This window comes from Pteropus alecto, unplaced genomic scaffold, assembly GCF_000325575.1.
Source record: "Pteropus alecto unplaced genomic scaffold, ASM32557v1 scaffold34, whole genome shotgun sequence".
NCBI lineage: Eukaryota > Metazoa > Chordata > Mammalia > Chiroptera > Pteropodidae > Pteropus > Pteropus alecto.
In genome coordinates this window covers 4062844-4080293 of record NW_006435763.1, presented here as the reverse complement: position 1 = coordinate 4080293, position 17450 = coordinate 4062844, and the positions used below count along the sequence as shown (strand labels likewise).

Sequence of the window (17450 nt, the reverse complement as noted above, 5' to 3'; positions counted from 1 at the left end):
AAAGCCAACACAGCGAGTCTGGCAACACAGTCGACTAGTCTCCCTGTGTCTGAAGTAGTCTTGGAGAACACGTTCTTGATTGTCATTTGGGTGGTGTGTCACTGATCTTTGTTGCCTGTTCACTAACATCACTGTGTCTGCTATCAAGCACAGTTACTAGTTTTCCTGAAACAAAGTTTAGAACATGATTTGGCAGAGTAGGATGACACAGTGTTAGATTGTTGCCATCTGGAGAGTTGATTCGAGTCAGCCTAGAGGCAGGAAGACCACATAAGCTGTGGAGTAACGTGGCTAAGAGATGTCGGTGACCTAGAACAAGATAGCAGTTTAGGTGGAATCTAGAGATAGTTAGAAGGTAGAATCAGTGAGATTTGTGATTGGTGAAAGAGGAAGAGAGAAAAAGGAAGATGCTCAAGCCTGAAATTTGAGCGACTGGGTTAGACTGGTGTCGGTTCACATAGGTGGAGTGGGCTGGAGTGATATCAGCGACACAGCAGAGAGGGGTTTGCATATGGGAGGATGTCAAGCTCACACATATATAAGGCACATCTGACTGATTCAACCAGGAAAGACACAATTAGCCACTGTTAGATTTAGATGGTTTATTACTAAGAGAAGGAAGATTAGCCAGAGGTGGCAGCTGCATATGGTCCTTGTCCCACACACCAAAAGACAACACTGAAACAGAAAGGGGCCAAATGACTGTGACATGAGTTGTGGGTACCCCATCACTGAGGAGCGAGTTCTAGACTGCAGCTAAGTGCTTTTGTATTCTGCAGCCCTGTACTGACAGGAACGTGAGGCAGAAAGCACCAAACCTCATCAGAATATGGGTGGCCGTGAGAAACTGTCTGATGACAGCCTGTTAGGAGAGAGAGGGAGGTGGGTAGGAGATGGCCTGTTAGCTGCACCTTACAAACTGCCTCCCTCCCCGTCCCTCCTGGGGTGTTTCACAGGCATAGATCAGTTGCAGCTTAAGCTTTTGCCTGTGTGGCCTATTCGCATACGTGCAGGGTCACCAGGGCACCATGGTGGAGCTGTTCCCCTATAGTGGAAAAGATGTTACATTTTGTTTTTGACCCAGTGAAACTTGAGATATCTTTGGGACATCCATGGCCAAATGTCACAGGGGTTGCTATTGTGGAGCACAGGAGAGAGGTGAGGGCTAGACTTCCCTGTTGTTGGCAGAGAGACCAGGACTGGGTTAGAGCACCTACAGCAAGCATGAGGAATGAGAGGAGGGCCTAGGGTGGGGTCCAGAAGACCACGGTGTTTAGATGGTGGACAGAATATAAATGTGTGTCGGGAGATCATTGTGACATGGCAGCCAGGGGAAGAGAGCGTTTGAAGAAGGGGATGTCAACAGTGTCTGATACGTGTGAGAAGTGAGGGCAAGGACTGAGACGTGGCCATTGGGCTCAGCTTTGGGAGTAGTTTTCTTTTTTTAAAATATTCTTTAAAGTTTTGTTTTTATTTTTAATCTTGGTAAAATACACATAACAAAATTTACCATTTTAATCATTTTTAAGTGTACAGTTCTGTAGTGTTACGTACATTCACGTTGTAGTGCAACCGTTGTCACCATCCATCTCCAGGACTCTCCATCCCGCAGAACTGATATGTTGTACTCGTTAAACAACAGCGCCCACTCCCCCACCTCACCCCCTGGTAACTACCATTCTGCTTTCTCTCTCTCTGAATTTGACTACTCAAAGAAACTTGGATAAATGGAATCAAACTATTTTATCTTTTTGTTGCTGTCTTATTTCACTTAGCATGATGTCCTCAAGGTTCATTCACACTGTAGCATGTGTCAGAATTTCCTTTCTCTTTCAGGCTGCATAACATCCCATTATATAGACATGCCACACTGTGTTTATCCATTCATCTTTCAGTGGACCCTTGCCTTGCTTCCACCTTCTGGCCATTGTGAATAATGCTGTTGTACATGAGTGTACAAGTATTTGATCGAGTCCCTGCTTTCAATTCTTTTGGGTCTATACCCAGAAGTGGGGTTGCTAGATCATATGGAAATTTTGTGTTTAATTTTTTGAGGAACCACGATACTGTTTTCCATAGCAACTGTACCACTTTACATTCCCACCGATAGGGCACAAGTATTCCAGTTTCTCTACATCTTCACCCACAGTAGTTAGCCGTGGGAGTAGTTTAAGGAGGTAAGCAGTTTCAGTGAGGGTGACGCCAGAGAGCAGACGGCTGCAGGTACCTGGGAGTTAACCGGGAGCTACTGAGTGGAGAGAAGTCTCTTAAGTAATTTAGCTGTGAAGAGACAAGGAGAAGGGACTGTACTTGCATGTCCTTAGAGTTAAGGAGAGGGTTTCAAGACAGAAATTGAGCCTATTTAAACACCGTTAGGAAGAAAACAGGGAAGAGGAAACTGAGTAGGGATGAGTCTCAGAGTGCTGTGCTATAAAAATTTTATACATTTGACAAGGAAAAAGTCAGGAATTATGAGAATGCTTTATTTGGTCAATCAACTGCTGAATGGGTTTCCTTAGAATTTAATGCAGTATTGAATTTGGACAGAAGGTGGCAGGTTTTAAAAGTTTGTGTTTTTAAGACAGCTTGATAGACTTGTAAATTTCAACACAAAGTTGAAGTAATGAGTAAACCCTAGGCACCATTCTTTTAGTAACTAAGGGATAATTTGCACCATTTTCACATTTTACTTTCTAAAGCAGAAAAAAAATAAACATTTCACATGCAGTTGTTTAGGTCGCTAGATACAAAGCATGTGAAACTAAAGCTAACAATATAAAATTTCAGTGCCTTTTTTTGTTTATGGCTAGGTTTTACCTCATTCAAAGAAGGAATATAGTACATGAATCTTTTTTGTTTGTTTGTTTGTTTTTTTAAATCAGGAAGAACTGAACGATGCCGTGGGATTCTCTAGAGTCATTCATGCCATTGCTAATTCAGTAAGTGAACCAGACCTTTTCTTTTTTAACTAGGTTCCTGAACATAACATTTAAGGTGACATGACTAGTTATCACTGTAAATGAATTATTTTGTCACGTACAGAATGTTTACTTGATATGGAGAAAGAAGTTAGAATTTCATAGACTGTTGTTATAATGCTCTTGATGCAACATCGTAATCGCTGAATTATGTCCAGCCTCATCCTGTATTTTCCCTGCCTCGGCTCTAGAATCAATGACTTCTCCAAGGAGCCCTGGTTCCTTTCATTGGGGAATAGTGTTTAGAAACCCAGACCTGTCACTGGGTTACTGCTGTGGTGTTACTACTTCTAGGCGCCCTTACTGGGCAGAGCTAAAAGATACATATGTAGGACTATGCATATGTATACACAGTGACATTTCTGTCATATACATGCATGCATATATACATACATAAATACAGATACCTATAAAACCGTGCCTTTGTACTGATACTTCAGATTCCAATCCACATGGTTTGCCTTTAGCCTGCTCTCTTCTCTTATTTGTAAACTTTTTCTCCAATAGTGGGAAATCCAGTTCTTCTTATCTGCATTATATGTGTTTGTTTAAATCCGGTAGACACGTAAGAAGTTTTGGGATTACTACCCATACCTTGTGAGAAGTGCATTCACTGGCTGGACTACAGCGTTCATTGCAGGCCTGATGATATCTAGTTGAGAGACAGTTTTCGTAGTTAGTTCTTTTCTTCCCAGCATCCTTCAGTGTAGTTATGGGATTGATTTATTTTATAGTTAGGTTCATCTATTAGTGTTTTGTGTTCCATTTTGGGTTCCCCCAACATTTTTTCTATAGTTTCAGTCAGTACTTGGGGTTTTAGCATTGTGTAGATATTTGTAATGTACACACACACTGAGCCAAAAGTGATAGCTTATCTGTTGGATTTGGGAGATTCTGTGTAGAGTGATTTGTTTCAAAGAATTATAGTTAGCCCTTTGACTCAAGCAAGGAGTGTTACTCTGAAGGTCCACTGGGACTTAGTAAAAAACTCCACTGTGGTGACCTTTTGCTTTATGTTAGAAATGGTATCACCTGACTAGCTAAATTTAAGTTGAAGTTCCATTTTGGTAGCTTAATTTTTATCAGAATGGAGCAAATGAATCGCACACATATTTTACTTCAATTGGTTGAAAAGCAATGATTTAATTGAAAATAATATTTAAGAACATGTCCTATGAAGGTGCTAAATAGCCTTCTGGGAGAAGGATACATCTCAGAAAATGTACAATTGCTACATAATTATCATACTGATTTTGAAATCAAAACAGATACTAACAGGAGTCAAGTGCTTCCACTTTCTGACCTGGATGTGGTAACTTCTGCTATAGATATTGGAAGAGTAGCTGTCCTGTGTTTTCCTAGATCTAATTACTGTTTGGATTCAATCCACCCTAGAGGATTCCTTCTATGAAAATGTGGCATTTGAAAGTCATGGATTTTCAAGTGATCTTGGTCAGTAGTTGGAAGATGGAAAAACTATAGATGAAGGATGCAGTCACATATTTGAAGTCTGAAATCTATTCAGCTAAAGCCCCTCCTACTACTGATGTTAATTTTCAAAGCACATGTTAAAGTAAAAATCAGCCTTTTCATATTAGGAGACATAAATTTGTAAAAATAACTTTAATAAAGATTACAATTTGGCTGTCAAAAAAAAGAATAAATAAAGAAAGAAAAGGAAAAAAGAACACTGTCCTGGATGGATATTTGGAGTTGTTTCACAAATTATTCCACAGTCCAAGGGACATGGTGTTTTCAGATTTTACCTTTTAACTTGAGCTCTTTCATTAAAATTTTATTACTTCTGATTCTTGTAGGTGGAAAAGTTAATAAAAATCAGTAAAAGATTAGTGAAATCAAAAGCATTTGGAGCTTTTATTTTGCATTCTAGATTTAACACCCCCAAATTTAAGAGAAATGAAGCCAGCCCTAATTTGCTTATTTGCATATACTTACATATTTTTTTAATGTGGAAAAATAAATTTAGTACAGAGTCATCATGGAATTCGAGCCATCCATTTCACGCTCAGGCCCTTCTATAATTTTTGTACCTGTAAGTCTTTTTTTCTAACTTTGACTTTAGGGGAAACTTGTTATTGGACACAACATGCTCTTGGATGTCATGCACACAGTCCATCAGTTCTACTGCCCCCTGCCTGCGGTAAGTGCCTTATCAGCCTGTTGAAAATTCACAATTTTTTATTACCAAGAAAGTGTCCTCCACTTGGGTGTTGTTTCGTTGTGTGCAGCATATTCTCACAGAAAGAATCTCCCTGAGAGAGAATCTCGTGTGCTTGGTTGTACATTTTTTCAGAGATGTACATACAGGCCATTTTAAGGGATCCTCACTCATCTGCCAGAGCAAGGCAAAACATTTATTTTATCTTAATGCCAGTGGTTTGCTCAGTCAATGTGTGGCAGGGCTTCCTCAGTCACAGGCGTGGTCGTCTAGTTTGGTGCTGCCAATGTGAGATATAGCAGGGACATTGAAGGTGAGTGGTGCCTTAGGTCAACTGCACTGGACCAGGTCATACATAAGTTTCAAAAGGAGCCCCTCTGCTTTTGAGGGAGCATGGAGGACCCACAACTGCTCGTTCCACTGAGATCAAACCCAAGACCTTCTATGCGTAAAGCAGACATGCTAACCACAAGAGTTCTGGGTTGCCTTATGCTAAGCTGCTTCCCTTAGATTCTCTGTTGCCTTTTTTGTATTTTCATTCTTGGAGCCAAGTGATCTCAGTGCATCAAAGCATGAGCTACTTTGGCTCCTCAGGAAAACAACTTCTCTTCTGTTTCTTCCTCCTTGCTCCCTAACTGCACTTGGCCTCATCTCACTTGTCCTCCCCTGTCCTTTATTTTCTCTCTATATCTTCTGTTCTGTAATGATCTCACCCACTTTCAGAACTTCAGCAGAAGATGCCTTCATTGCTATCTCCAGCTGTGATTTCTCCCCAGATCTGGGCACATAGCTCATGCGGGACTCCACATGTCTTCACCTGGCTAGGCTTCAGACTAAGTGGTGTTTAAAATGTATATGTTTCAAACAAGATGTGTACCTTACACTACCTTTCTTTCGTTCTTACTGTCTCCAAACCAGTTCTTTCTCCTGATTCCTTTACTATAAATAATACCCAGTCACCAATACTATTTTTAACATGGGTTTGACTCTTCTTTTGTCCCCCAGATCTGCTAAGTTACAAAACCTGACACTTTTGTCTCCATGCTGTCTCTCATGTCTGGATTCTTTTAATTTCAATTGCAAATAGCATTATTTTTCATGTGGAGTTAACCAAACTTGAGGCAAGATTCCATGCCTTACTTTACCCTTCAGGCTATCTTTTAAACCATAGGTTGGCAAACTATTTCTATAAAGGGCCAAATAGTAAAGTAGATATTGCAGGTTTTCCAGGCTGGTACAGCCTCTGTCTTAACTCTCAATACTCCTGTTGTAGTCTGAGAACTATCATAAAATGCATAAACAAACAGTGTGGCTTTGTTCCAATAAAACTTTATTTAAAAAGTAGGTAGTGAGCTAAAGTTTTATTGGAACAAAGCCACACTGTTTGTTTATGCAAACTATGAACTGCAGTTCATAGTTTGCCAACCCTTGCTTTAAATTGTCACCAGGTTAATCTTTTAATGTTTCTGGATTGAGAGATACCTACTTTGGCGTTCAGGCTCATTTATACATCCTCAAAGCCTTGGTTACTGAACATTTCTTAGGAGCCATCAGCATCTTGATCACTTTCCTTTGCAGAAGTCCAACACAGCTGTGAACACTGTGGCTCTGTCGCTCCCTTTGTCTTACTTCTGCAACCTTAAGGTTGTCATTGCTTTTCATGACAACTGTATCACCGTCTGGGACTCAAAAGGCTTCATACTTGTGAATCTTAAGACAAACATTATGGGTATGAATTTGCATTGTTGTAAAGCTAGAGAGCTAATGTTTATTTCAGGTTAACTACTTCTTACTAGTCAAACAGACCAAAGTAGCAGCTTCCCTCATGACTTTTTGACCTTCGAAACAATGGAACTATCAGTAAGGGAAGAGGAAAGTATATTTAATGCTATGTTTATAGGTGTCTTGGATACTAAGCAGAGCCTAGCACATAGGAGACATTAAATACTGACTTAACAAACGAGTGACTCCCCACTGTGCCAGTTTTATAATCTGGTATATGGCTCTGTTCACATCACTGACCCTGCTCAAAATTCTGAACTAATCGCACATTCTTTGCTTTTCTATACAGTTGATTCTTTTTAGCCTGACATATCATTCTTTCTATGGTCTATCCCAGCCATCTCCTGTAGTCTGGCCACTCCTTACTCTCCTTATTCCCAGCCAGACTGGCTCATTTGTTCCCTGAGAAATGCCTTGTGATTTAGCATGTCTGTGATTTCGGTATATTATTTCCTCCAACTTGAATTTTCTCTAGCTTTTCTCAATGCTTGCTGTATACACCTTCACCTGTCTTACCAAGGTCTAGCTTAGGCCTCTTCCAGGAAGTTTTCCTTGCCTGCTGCTTTGCCAAGAGGAGATCTTTCCTTTCTCTGAACTCCCACAGAACTGCTTACCTGTTATGGTGCATAAATTTTATCTGTACAGCTTGCCTCCCTTCTCCTAGGTTATTGGACAAAGAATGTAACCTTGTTACTGTCTGTGTCTAAATGCCTAGCAGAGCATTTTGTATATAAGCACTTAATAAATGTTACCTTGAACGAAACTAGTTTTAAATCAGATTCTAGTAGAAAGAGCACATAAGATTTGTTGTAGAGTAGATGTGGGTTAGGGTAAGTGGTTTCACCCTTTATTACTAAGGTAACCTGAGGAAGTTAATTCTTTGTGTTCTGTCATTGTCAGAGGAAGAAAATGGTTTCCTTCCATCTACCTTTGAAAGAAGTGATGAGAATAAATGATAAAAGCTATTTAAAATGGTAGAACTTTTACTTACATTGGTATGGTACCAAAATTTGCATTTAAAAGTTTACTAAAGAACTCAGCATTTTAGAGCTGCCTTTTAGGGGGGAGTCTCTTCTTAAGAATCTTCATGGTACTTCCTCATGATCTTTTAGGAGGCACTGGCCTAGAACTTCGCTATTGCTGGCCGGCCCTCCAAGTAGCCATAATTCTAATCTTTCCTTGCTTGTCAAGCTTTGTAATGGTATTGAGAGTTTGCAAACAATTTTCATTGCATTTTTGTTTGGGTTAGCATTGAGGCTACTTGTTCATGTATTGTCCATTAATTTAACAACAGCCTTTGAAAAGCCAGTAAATATTGCAAACTAGCTAAATACCATCTGTATTTACAGGCTTGAAAGGCTAATTAGAAATGGCAGTTTCCTGTGAAGCATGAATAACGCTGAAGAGAAATGTAGTCACAAAGGGTCAGGAGTATGACTGTCAGTCTAGCGTGGCAATTATGTATGTAAATGAGTTAATTCAGAATTAGAGGAATCTCATTTCAGCTTTAGACTTCCTGATCAAAATAAACTTGGAAAATGAATTGTGTAATTTAGGCACTTGCTCTTCGTGCCACTTAAGCAATTTTCTGACTAAAAGCAGGAATTATATATTGAAAGTGTGTGTTTTAGTGGCCACTTTAACATTTCAAAGGTGTTTTCAGTAAAGGTATAACATCGTTCGCAGGTGTCCATTTCCTGTATGAACCATTTTATGTAAATAACATTGCTGGTCCCACTATAATGTTGAATTTGTGTAACAGAGCCATTATTGAAGGTTTTCTACATTGTAATAGAAACCTTTTCTTCCCTCTCCTATATCTGTTTTCGTTATGTTATGTTATATCAGGTCAGAGGAAATTATGAAGATTTTTAAGTAAGTTATTATTAACTAGAAATGGGTCTTGCAGTTTAGCTTGAGGGGCCTGTATGAAGAATCACAATTAGTTTGGGAAGAGACCTGTGGAACTAGAAATATTGTGTATATTTTTACTGCTGTGCGTGTTAAATTATAACAAGCCATCTCTTGTTTTTAGGACTTAAATGAATTTAAGGAGATGACAACATGTGTTTTCCCCAGGTAAGCTTTCTCTGAGGATTTGTCTTTATTTAAAACACTCATCATGGCATTCATAATGCAAATAGGTGTATAGTAACTTATTAGAACCATTAGATTGTGATTATAATCCAGTTCACATGAGAAATAGTTTAATAGATCTGAGGTTGTAATGTTTTACTTTTATAACTGATGATTGGCTTTGTTATTCTATTAAAAATCACAATTTGAACTAAGAGTAAAAATAGAGAGCAGCTCTTTTTTTCTCATTTCATGTCTTGCTGCCAGAAGAACTGAAGTTTTCCTGAGCCAGCACTTGTCTTTCCTCTATGTTGGATGTACCTTGTCACAACGAAGTGTCCAGTTGAGAGTATCCAGTTGAATATTGGATATAGTTGAATATATATTTGGATGTAGTTGAATATATCCAGTTGAGTGTTCTGTAGTCGGTCAAGAACTGTCTGGCTAGAGATTTTCCCCTCAGCTTTAAGTCAATGCTTCTACCCATTAGTGTTTTCCGTAGTTAATATTGCCGGTTAGTCTGATGTGTCACCTGTCTGATAGATCACATGTTGGTCATGTGGAACCCACAGACAAGCCTCTGCATTTGAGGACCTGTTTGAAGAGGGACAGGTGTGCCAGTGGGGCAGTTGCTTTTTCAGCAGCCTTTTATCTAGTCTTCACGTTTATGTGGAGAGAAACAGTTTTCATATTAGTCTCTCTCTCTCTTTAATATTCCAGTCTCTGAAACAGAATAGTGAGAAATAACAGCAATAGCATGAAACTACCAAATGCAGATTTCAACCATCCGAGAATTTATGTCGTACAAACCTGGTGATGGTAAATGGTGATGGCTTGGCAGAGTTGGACCTGCAGTGGGTTTTGACCTGTGTAAAAACATATGAGGATATTCGACTTCACCTTGAGATTGGTGTAGCCCACACCGTCTCAGGGGACGAATTGAGTACGACAAAGTCCCTGACCGAGGGGGCCAAGTGTCCAGTCCAGTGTAGCAGGGATGTGGAGCTAGGCTCACAGTGGTTAATGTGTTTAGTTCTTCCCCTGTCCACTTTTAAGACAGGGGCTGTTGATTTGAGTAAAAGACATTTTGGACACTGATATACATTTTGTTTACCATATTAAAAATTCTTTTGTTTTTAGACTCTTGGATACTAAATTGATGGCCAGCACACAACCTTTTAAGGTATTTAAAAAATTTGACTGTCAGTGATACGCTATATTTGAAATTTCCTGAATTGCTACTAAGAACTCTGGACTTTTGGTCTATTTAAATGTCATTTTTCATATACATCTACCTCCTTTCCCTCAAAAAAAAGAGAAAAGAATGAAAAAAAAAATGGAAAAAGGCCAGAAATAAATATATTTTAAAAATGGAAAAAGACCAGAAATAAATATATTAAAATGTGAATAGCGGTTATCTTTGGGTGGTGGAATTTTTTCCCCCTTTTTATTTTTTTCGAATGTAAGTTTTTAACATTAAAATACATCGTGTATTTTTGAATAGGTCGCACATGCACACACTTCCTACTTTTATATATTTTGGATATGTCTTATAATCAAGAAAATTCAGATAAAGGTATCATTTACAAGCTGAGTGAAACGAATGCCGGTACCGTGTAAGGAAAATGTAGCTTTCTGGCCCAAGGTCTGCAGAAACGTGTATAAAAAATCTTTCATATGTCTAAACTTTCCATATGGTGGAATTAAATTTGCTGCTTCTCTTTCACATTGACCAAACGATGACTCCTGTATTTCTTTTAAAGAACACAAGGGGGCAGTATTAGATGCCCCCTTTTTTTTTGGCAGTGACATTCAGTGAATCTCTTTGATGTCTGTTGTTGCACTGAGATGATGAAGGCTCACAGTTCTTCGCTTACCGGTTTGCAGGATATCATTAACAACACATCCCTTGCAGAATTGGAAAAGCGATTAAAAGAGACACCTTTCACCCCTCCTAAAGTTGGTAAGTATACAAAATATAAAATGAAAATCTTCAAACTCTTTGTGATGATTATGTATTGATGTAAACTGTAGCAGATGAAACCGTTCTAGAAACTAGATTGCACATTTATAGATTTTGACTAAATTAACTTGCTTACACCCTGTGTTGAATTTTGTTTTCTGAATAAAAATGGTCTTCTAATCTTACATTAGTTTTATGTTCATAGAATTGGGTAGCCCGTTTGTTGAGACATTTGGCAATTAAGCCTTTAGGGTTTTTATTTCCTAATACTTGGAATTCTCCCAAAATTTGATGCGTCCTTTTCTATGGTGGCATTGTTTAAGCAGAGACAAAGAATTGGCGATTGATTGCTAAAGCTAGAATGAAAATATACTTTTTGTCATTTTTGTCAGAGAAGCCCAAGAACTGGGTTTACAGATGAGAAAAGAGAGTTGTCTCCACCCCTGCCACCTTCAGGGGTGTCTTAGGAGTGGGGTGGCAGCAGCGAGGGAAACCAGAAGCAGGGAGGAATATTTCTGTGGGTAGAGATGTTTTGCCGTATCTGGCCACTTCTGCTGCCCAGGTATTTGGTGAAACTTCCAGGTGTGACTTCCTGTTTGTCTAATTGTGCTGCTGATACTATAGTTAGCCTTTCATGAGTTATAGCCTGCAAACTTCTGAAGACATGGATAATAGGACCAAAGTTTCAGAAATTGACACCGTAAGGTATTAAAGTAGCCAAGAGTAGTTATTTGCTTCCCTTTCTGGGTAATAATCCAAAAAAGGAATTAAGAAAAAGCATTGGGAAAAAGAAACCTGATCTCTTCTATAGCAATATAATGGAAATAATTGATTTTGAAATCTGTGTTTCAGCTAGTAATAGATGCCATTAGTTGACTGTCATGTTAAAAGGTTATTTTTAAAGCTTATTAAAGTCTAATATTTAATACTTATGGAGGTTAAAGAATTCTTGTTTAAAGAGCATTGTATTGATATAAAAACAGTTGTAGCTTTTCATTGTTAATTTCCCTTCACACTTTTTTTGATTCTATTATTACCTTTTTGATACTCATTTCCAGAATGGTTCTGGGAAATAATTATTTACGAATTATCCTATTATTTTATCCTTTGTATTCTCCTACTTTCATCCTATTATTTCTGTATAATATTCTGGTATCTGGTAGGGGATTTCCTCTAGCAGGTGACTCTTCTCAGATGTTATCTTCTCAGCATCTGTGTGCATCGTGTGACAAAAGAATCGTGGTACAAAATGGTTGCTCCTGTAAAGTGGCCTCATGTTCCAAGGGCCGCATTACAACTAGTTCTGGTCGGTTTTTGGAGTTGGTTGTATTTACATCTGTGAACCTGGGAGCATAGTAGAGGACAGTGTTGGATTGAGCTACCAATATTGATTGGAGTCTTTTGGTTTGGGGAGGGTTACCTGGGGTATTATTGATAGATAATAATTACTGAGTGTTTACCTTATGCCAAGCACTGTGCAAGAGCCTTGCTTACATTAGCTTATTTGATCCTCACAAAAACATCACAAAAAAATGAGAGAAGTGTGATTATTATCTTTATTCTTCCAAAATAGAGGCCCAGAGGTGAAATAACCTGCTCAAGATCACAAATAAGTAGTGAGTGAAGATTCAAACATAGACAGTGGGACTCCAAAGTTCAGGCTATTAGTCATTACTCTGAAATTCCTGTTGTGTCCCCATGTTACAATATCTGTAAGGGAAGACTCCCCTTTTTGTGACCTTAGAAAGCAATCAGAAGAGGAATCATTGTCATAGGTGAGTTATGTATGATCATAAGTAGCATTAGTGTGCCATGGGGAGGCCTGTGGCCGAGTTTTGTTAATAACTGAGGCATCGCTCTAGTCTAGACCAAAGTTCCCATTTAAAGTGACTCTGGTACCTCATGTTGTATGGGCTTATGTGGAGAGAATGAGAAAAAGATAGCTTTTTTAAATGCAAATTTATTTAGGGTATTTCTGCAGCACATACTAATGCAGTTTGTTTTTGATAAGGCAATATGCTTACTAGTCTTCATGATTTATGATGTCGTTGAGAAAACTGTTTTTTTTTTCTCTTTAGAAAGTGCAGAAGATTTTCCAAGTTATGACACAGCTTCTGAACAGCTCCACGAGGCAGGCTATGATGCTTATATCACAGGACTGTGTTTTATCTCCATGGCAAACTACCTAGGTACTCACACTGTACATGTTTCTGTCAAACACATAGTGGTCTAGAGTGGATCTTACCTGTCTACCATTTCCCTGGGATCCACTCACCCAGTTAGACGTGGGAAGCATCAAGAGTCGCAGGAGACTGGGGTGAGGTGATGGAGCGTGCACTGGAGGAACCATTGACTTGTACCTGGAATATGGAACTCGGCCCATATGAACTTTACCCGTGCTGACCCATACTGTGATTTAAATGTTTTTTTGCCTGAACTTTCAGGCTTTGTCTACTTGACTGTATATAATACTCTGATTCTTTTCTCCATTAGGTTCTTTTCTTAGTCCTCCAAAAATTCATGTGTCTGCCAGATCAAAACTCATTGAACCTTTTTTTAACAAGTAAGTAATCAGTGGGTCCCAGGGCCCACGTTCTCTCACTGCGGACTAGCCTCGTATCTGGGATGTCAATCAGGGAGGATTGGGAGGTGTAGTGCATTTTCAGATGAAATTTTTCTCATCTCTAGTGACTCATGGTTTTTTAATATAGAAATTGACCATTTGGGAAATAACTTATTAAATATATTGGTTAAAAAAGAAAGAAAAGAAAGCACTGCCAAAGATAGTGCATCTCTTCCAAGACAAAACACTGGTGTTTCTGACGTTTAAATTACTTGTAAGGGAGACTGTGCGTGTGTATGAAGCTTTGATTGTCATTGCGTCATGAGCCCTCAGTGGATTCAGTAAAGCAGAAGCTTGCTCATGTACCTTCATGATTTAGGGAGAAGTCTGAGTTCAGAGCATTTTCAAAGAATCTCAAGATTATTACTTCAAAGTATGATTTGTGCTTTCTTGGCACCATTGAGACTATTAAAGTTATGGATGCCCTGAAGCAGGCCACAGTTTGGCTCTGTGCCAGAGCCCTAAACCTTTATCTCTACTCCAGCTCTTAGCAGGGTTGGTGCTAGGAGATTCTGAGCTAGCCAGACAGAACAAGGTGGCTCACAGTGACCACCATCACTGAGAGAAAGAATATTTTGGTGTTGGGTTGGTTACATCATTTCCTTGCATTCTGTGCAGCAGTTTGCAATCCTATCAGTGCTTTACTGGGGAAGAATACTGTCTCCTTAGGATGTCTGTGTAAATACTAGTATCACATGCTTGTATTTGGGTGACAGGCTGCAGAGACAGATGTTAATTCCAAACATCTGGATTGGAACAGGTTCAGAATTTGTGTATTCTGAGTGAGGGGATTTTATCATACTGTGGCTTCTTATTTTTTTAATCTTTGTTCTTTTCTGTGAAAGTTCGGAAGTAAATGTGTTTGACTTTCCAAATATCTTTCAAAGTGGACTGGGTAACAGTGTGGTGTATGTTAGAAATTACGTTGAGTTTTTCTGTATGGGAAATTAATTCTGCTAATGGTTGAGTCCTTGCTGTCTATCCAGTTTCTTATGGGTAAAACAGGATTTTCTCAGCAATTAACTCTTATTTCAGGGCAGTTTATGTCAGACCATGGAACCTATAGGTGACGCTAATATTGTTTGGATCATGGTCATTCCCTTACATGTTTACATGCATAATGTTAAGTTCATTATTCAACGCTATTTTTTTTAACTGGGAGTTGTGTGCTTATTTATAAATATTGAAAACAACGGTCCTATTCTCCATGAAATCAACTCCTTATAAAATCATATGATAAATACAAACTGGGTTAGGTATAGGCAGCACCTAGTTGATCAGTAATCTCTGTGACCAACATAAAGAGCGCCCAAAATAAGCTTTGATTAAAGAGCTTAAGTAAGACTGTATATCCTTAGATCAATTTAATATTGCTAATGTGCAAGACCATTACTCAGAAGAACTGGACAATAAACATATAGCTTCATTTTGAATTGGGATGTGTGTCCATTCAGATTTTTTTTGTCGAAACCTAGATACATGCCAAAAGTAGTTGAGGATTCGGGAATCCTCCTGTGATATTGTACTGAAAATTTTTGCCTAATTTGATTTTTTTGCTCTATTTTTTCCCATCTATAAAGGAAGAATATTTTCTTCATCCTTGAAGACAAAAAAAAAAAAAAAATCTAGCAGGATTTGAAATGCAACATAAGAACTGTTTTTATTATTCTATATTGGAATGGCTTAGTCAAGTACAGTCATCCATTCTTAATTCATTTAGAAAGTGGGAAAAGCAGTTGCTTCTTTTGACATCTTTCTGTGTTAATATTGCCCTCATTCTTTCTTATATGCAGGTTTGATTTATAACATTAAACCTTGATTTTGTCATTTTTTTCAAGATTATCCTTGTAGAAAAACATCCAACAATTACCATAAACATTTTCTCAATAGTTGGTTTTAGAAAAATCTGTTAATTTTTCTGTGGGTTTATTTATGTTGGCACCAGGCTTTTCTCAATGTAAGCTTAACCAAATATGCATAGTCCTAACATAAATTTTGAAGGTCATCAAACAGCCGACATACGCAAATAATATTTTGTTCTCCTGTCACCAGATTTATGTTTAAAAAGTAAACCTTGAGGGGAGGTAAGCTCCACCTATTTCCGCTTTCTTCTAAATTAGCACTTGGCTGTATTAGGTATCTTTTCGGGAAGCTTTATAGCCAACTGTTGAGAAGGCCCAAGACAGCCAGTGTTTGAGCAGTATGCGGAGATTGAGTGTAATATAAAGTGCGTTCTGAGCCATATTTGTCTACGGGAATGTCCCATGAGGATTTTGCGTGGTGCCCTTTTGTCTCTTTCATAGCCTGGGCACCTCCCATATTTCTCCTTCCTCTGTTGGAATCAGAATGAAAGTCCTAAGAGAGTTCGGATCAGACCACTGCTAATGACAGGCTGTCAGGAAGTGATTTACCTTCTTTTATAACGGTCAGTTGTAATCAGTGCATGGAAAACCAGGCTGAGACAAGATCCTTTGGTCAAATCCTTTTAGGCTGGGAAGAACTAAAAATACTCTCTGCTTTTACTTTTTGTTGCATCACAAAAAGCACAAAATGTTTTATTAACAGTCATCTGTTTCTGCAACACACCTTGAACTCTCTTGTAGATGACCTTTTATGAAGGTTTCTTGGGAAGATTATTTTCTATTTACCTCAGTTCTTAGACAAAAGGAAATGACTAAGTCTTTAATTTTGGCTATTCTCTGTAAGTAGTAGAATTAAAAAGAAGGAACTGCCTGTAGTTTACTGTACACACAGGATGGCCACCTCATTTTCCACACAAGTGTTCTGAATCTGAACAGGATTCTTCTAGAAATCTCTTGTCTTGCTGGGATGACCCTGGGCCTGTTCTTTCTAAGCTGCGGACGAGGAGAGAAGCTGTTAGAAGGACTGATATGCTCTTGGACAGACTGTATCCTCCTTTGTAAAATGGGGATAATGCTTTTCCTCCAACAGAGGTTGTAAAGATTGCATGAGATGGGGAAGGACTTTGATAATTCTTAGAACTTAGTAGATGCTCAGGATATATTGTTTCCCTTTCTTGAAATAAAAGAGAATTTCACATGCTAGGAGATTCAGAAACGTCAGTGTGGTAGTGGAATGTGCTTTATGTTTTTAGTATCATGATAAAGAAGAAAATTTGTTATGCGGATATAAAATTGGAGTACAGTGGCTACAAATGTGAAGTGTCTACTTTTGCTTGTATCTGCCTTTTAGTGTTTGCTTATGAAAAATCAGATACCAAAATCCATGGGTGTTCGAGTCCCATAGACAAAATGGTGTAGTATTTTTGTATAACATATGCACATTCCCCCCCTATATTTTCATTCTTCTCTAGATTATGTATAATACCTACTGCAGTGTAAGTGCTATGTGATTAGTTGTTATCCTGTGTTGTTTAGGGAATGATGACCAGAAAAAAAAAGAGTCTGTACACGTTCCTTACAGAGGCAACCATTGCAGGCCTAAATACGCAGTACACATCAGCAATAACATAACATTGAATTTTTTGTTTTTTCAGCTGCGATTGGTTGAATCCACAGATGTGGAACCCATAGATATAGATGGCCAACTGTACCTCCTTTCTTCCCAGGCTTTTCATTGATAATAGACAGAGCAACTCTCATTCGCCCCACTTAGTAGCAGCTGCCATTCATGCTTAGCTGTGTGGTATGCCAGGTCACATGCCAGGTTCCTAGCAGGTTGTCAGTAGGCCACATGTCCAAAAGGGCAGACCACTTGTCTCTCAAGATAGTGGTGCTAAGAAGCCCTCACTGAGGCTTCTGTCCCTCCTGTCCCCCGTCATACAGAGGAGCAGAAGGTGCTGAAATAACAAGAGGACAAGGCTAATCT

The 17450-nt window shown here is 38.7% G+C and overlaps 1 protein-coding gene across 3 annotated transcripts in view; it reads left to right on the top strand.

Annotated features, from left to right (window-relative positions):
• Positions 1 to 17450, top strand: part of PARN (poly(A)-specific ribonuclease) — a 135567-nt gene that overhangs the window by 16497 nt on the left and 101620 nt on the right. For all 3 annotated transcript variants that reach the window (XM_015588618.2, XM_025046110.1, XM_025046111.1), the window contains 7 exons: positions 2883 to 2939; positions 5062 to 5139; positions 8975 to 9018; positions 10156 to 10198; positions 10903 to 10978; positions 13057 to 13167; positions 13472 to 13541. In XM_015588618.2, coding sequence (XP_015444104.1) covers positions 2883 to 2939; positions 5062 to 5139; positions 8975 to 9018; positions 10156 to 10198; positions 10903 to 10978; positions 13057 to 13167; positions 13472 to 13541 — 479 coding nt within the window. The remainder of the gene's footprint in view (positions 1 to 2882; positions 2940 to 5061; positions 5140 to 8974; positions 9019 to 10155; positions 10199 to 10902; positions 10979 to 13056; positions 13168 to 13471; positions 13542 to 17450) is intronic.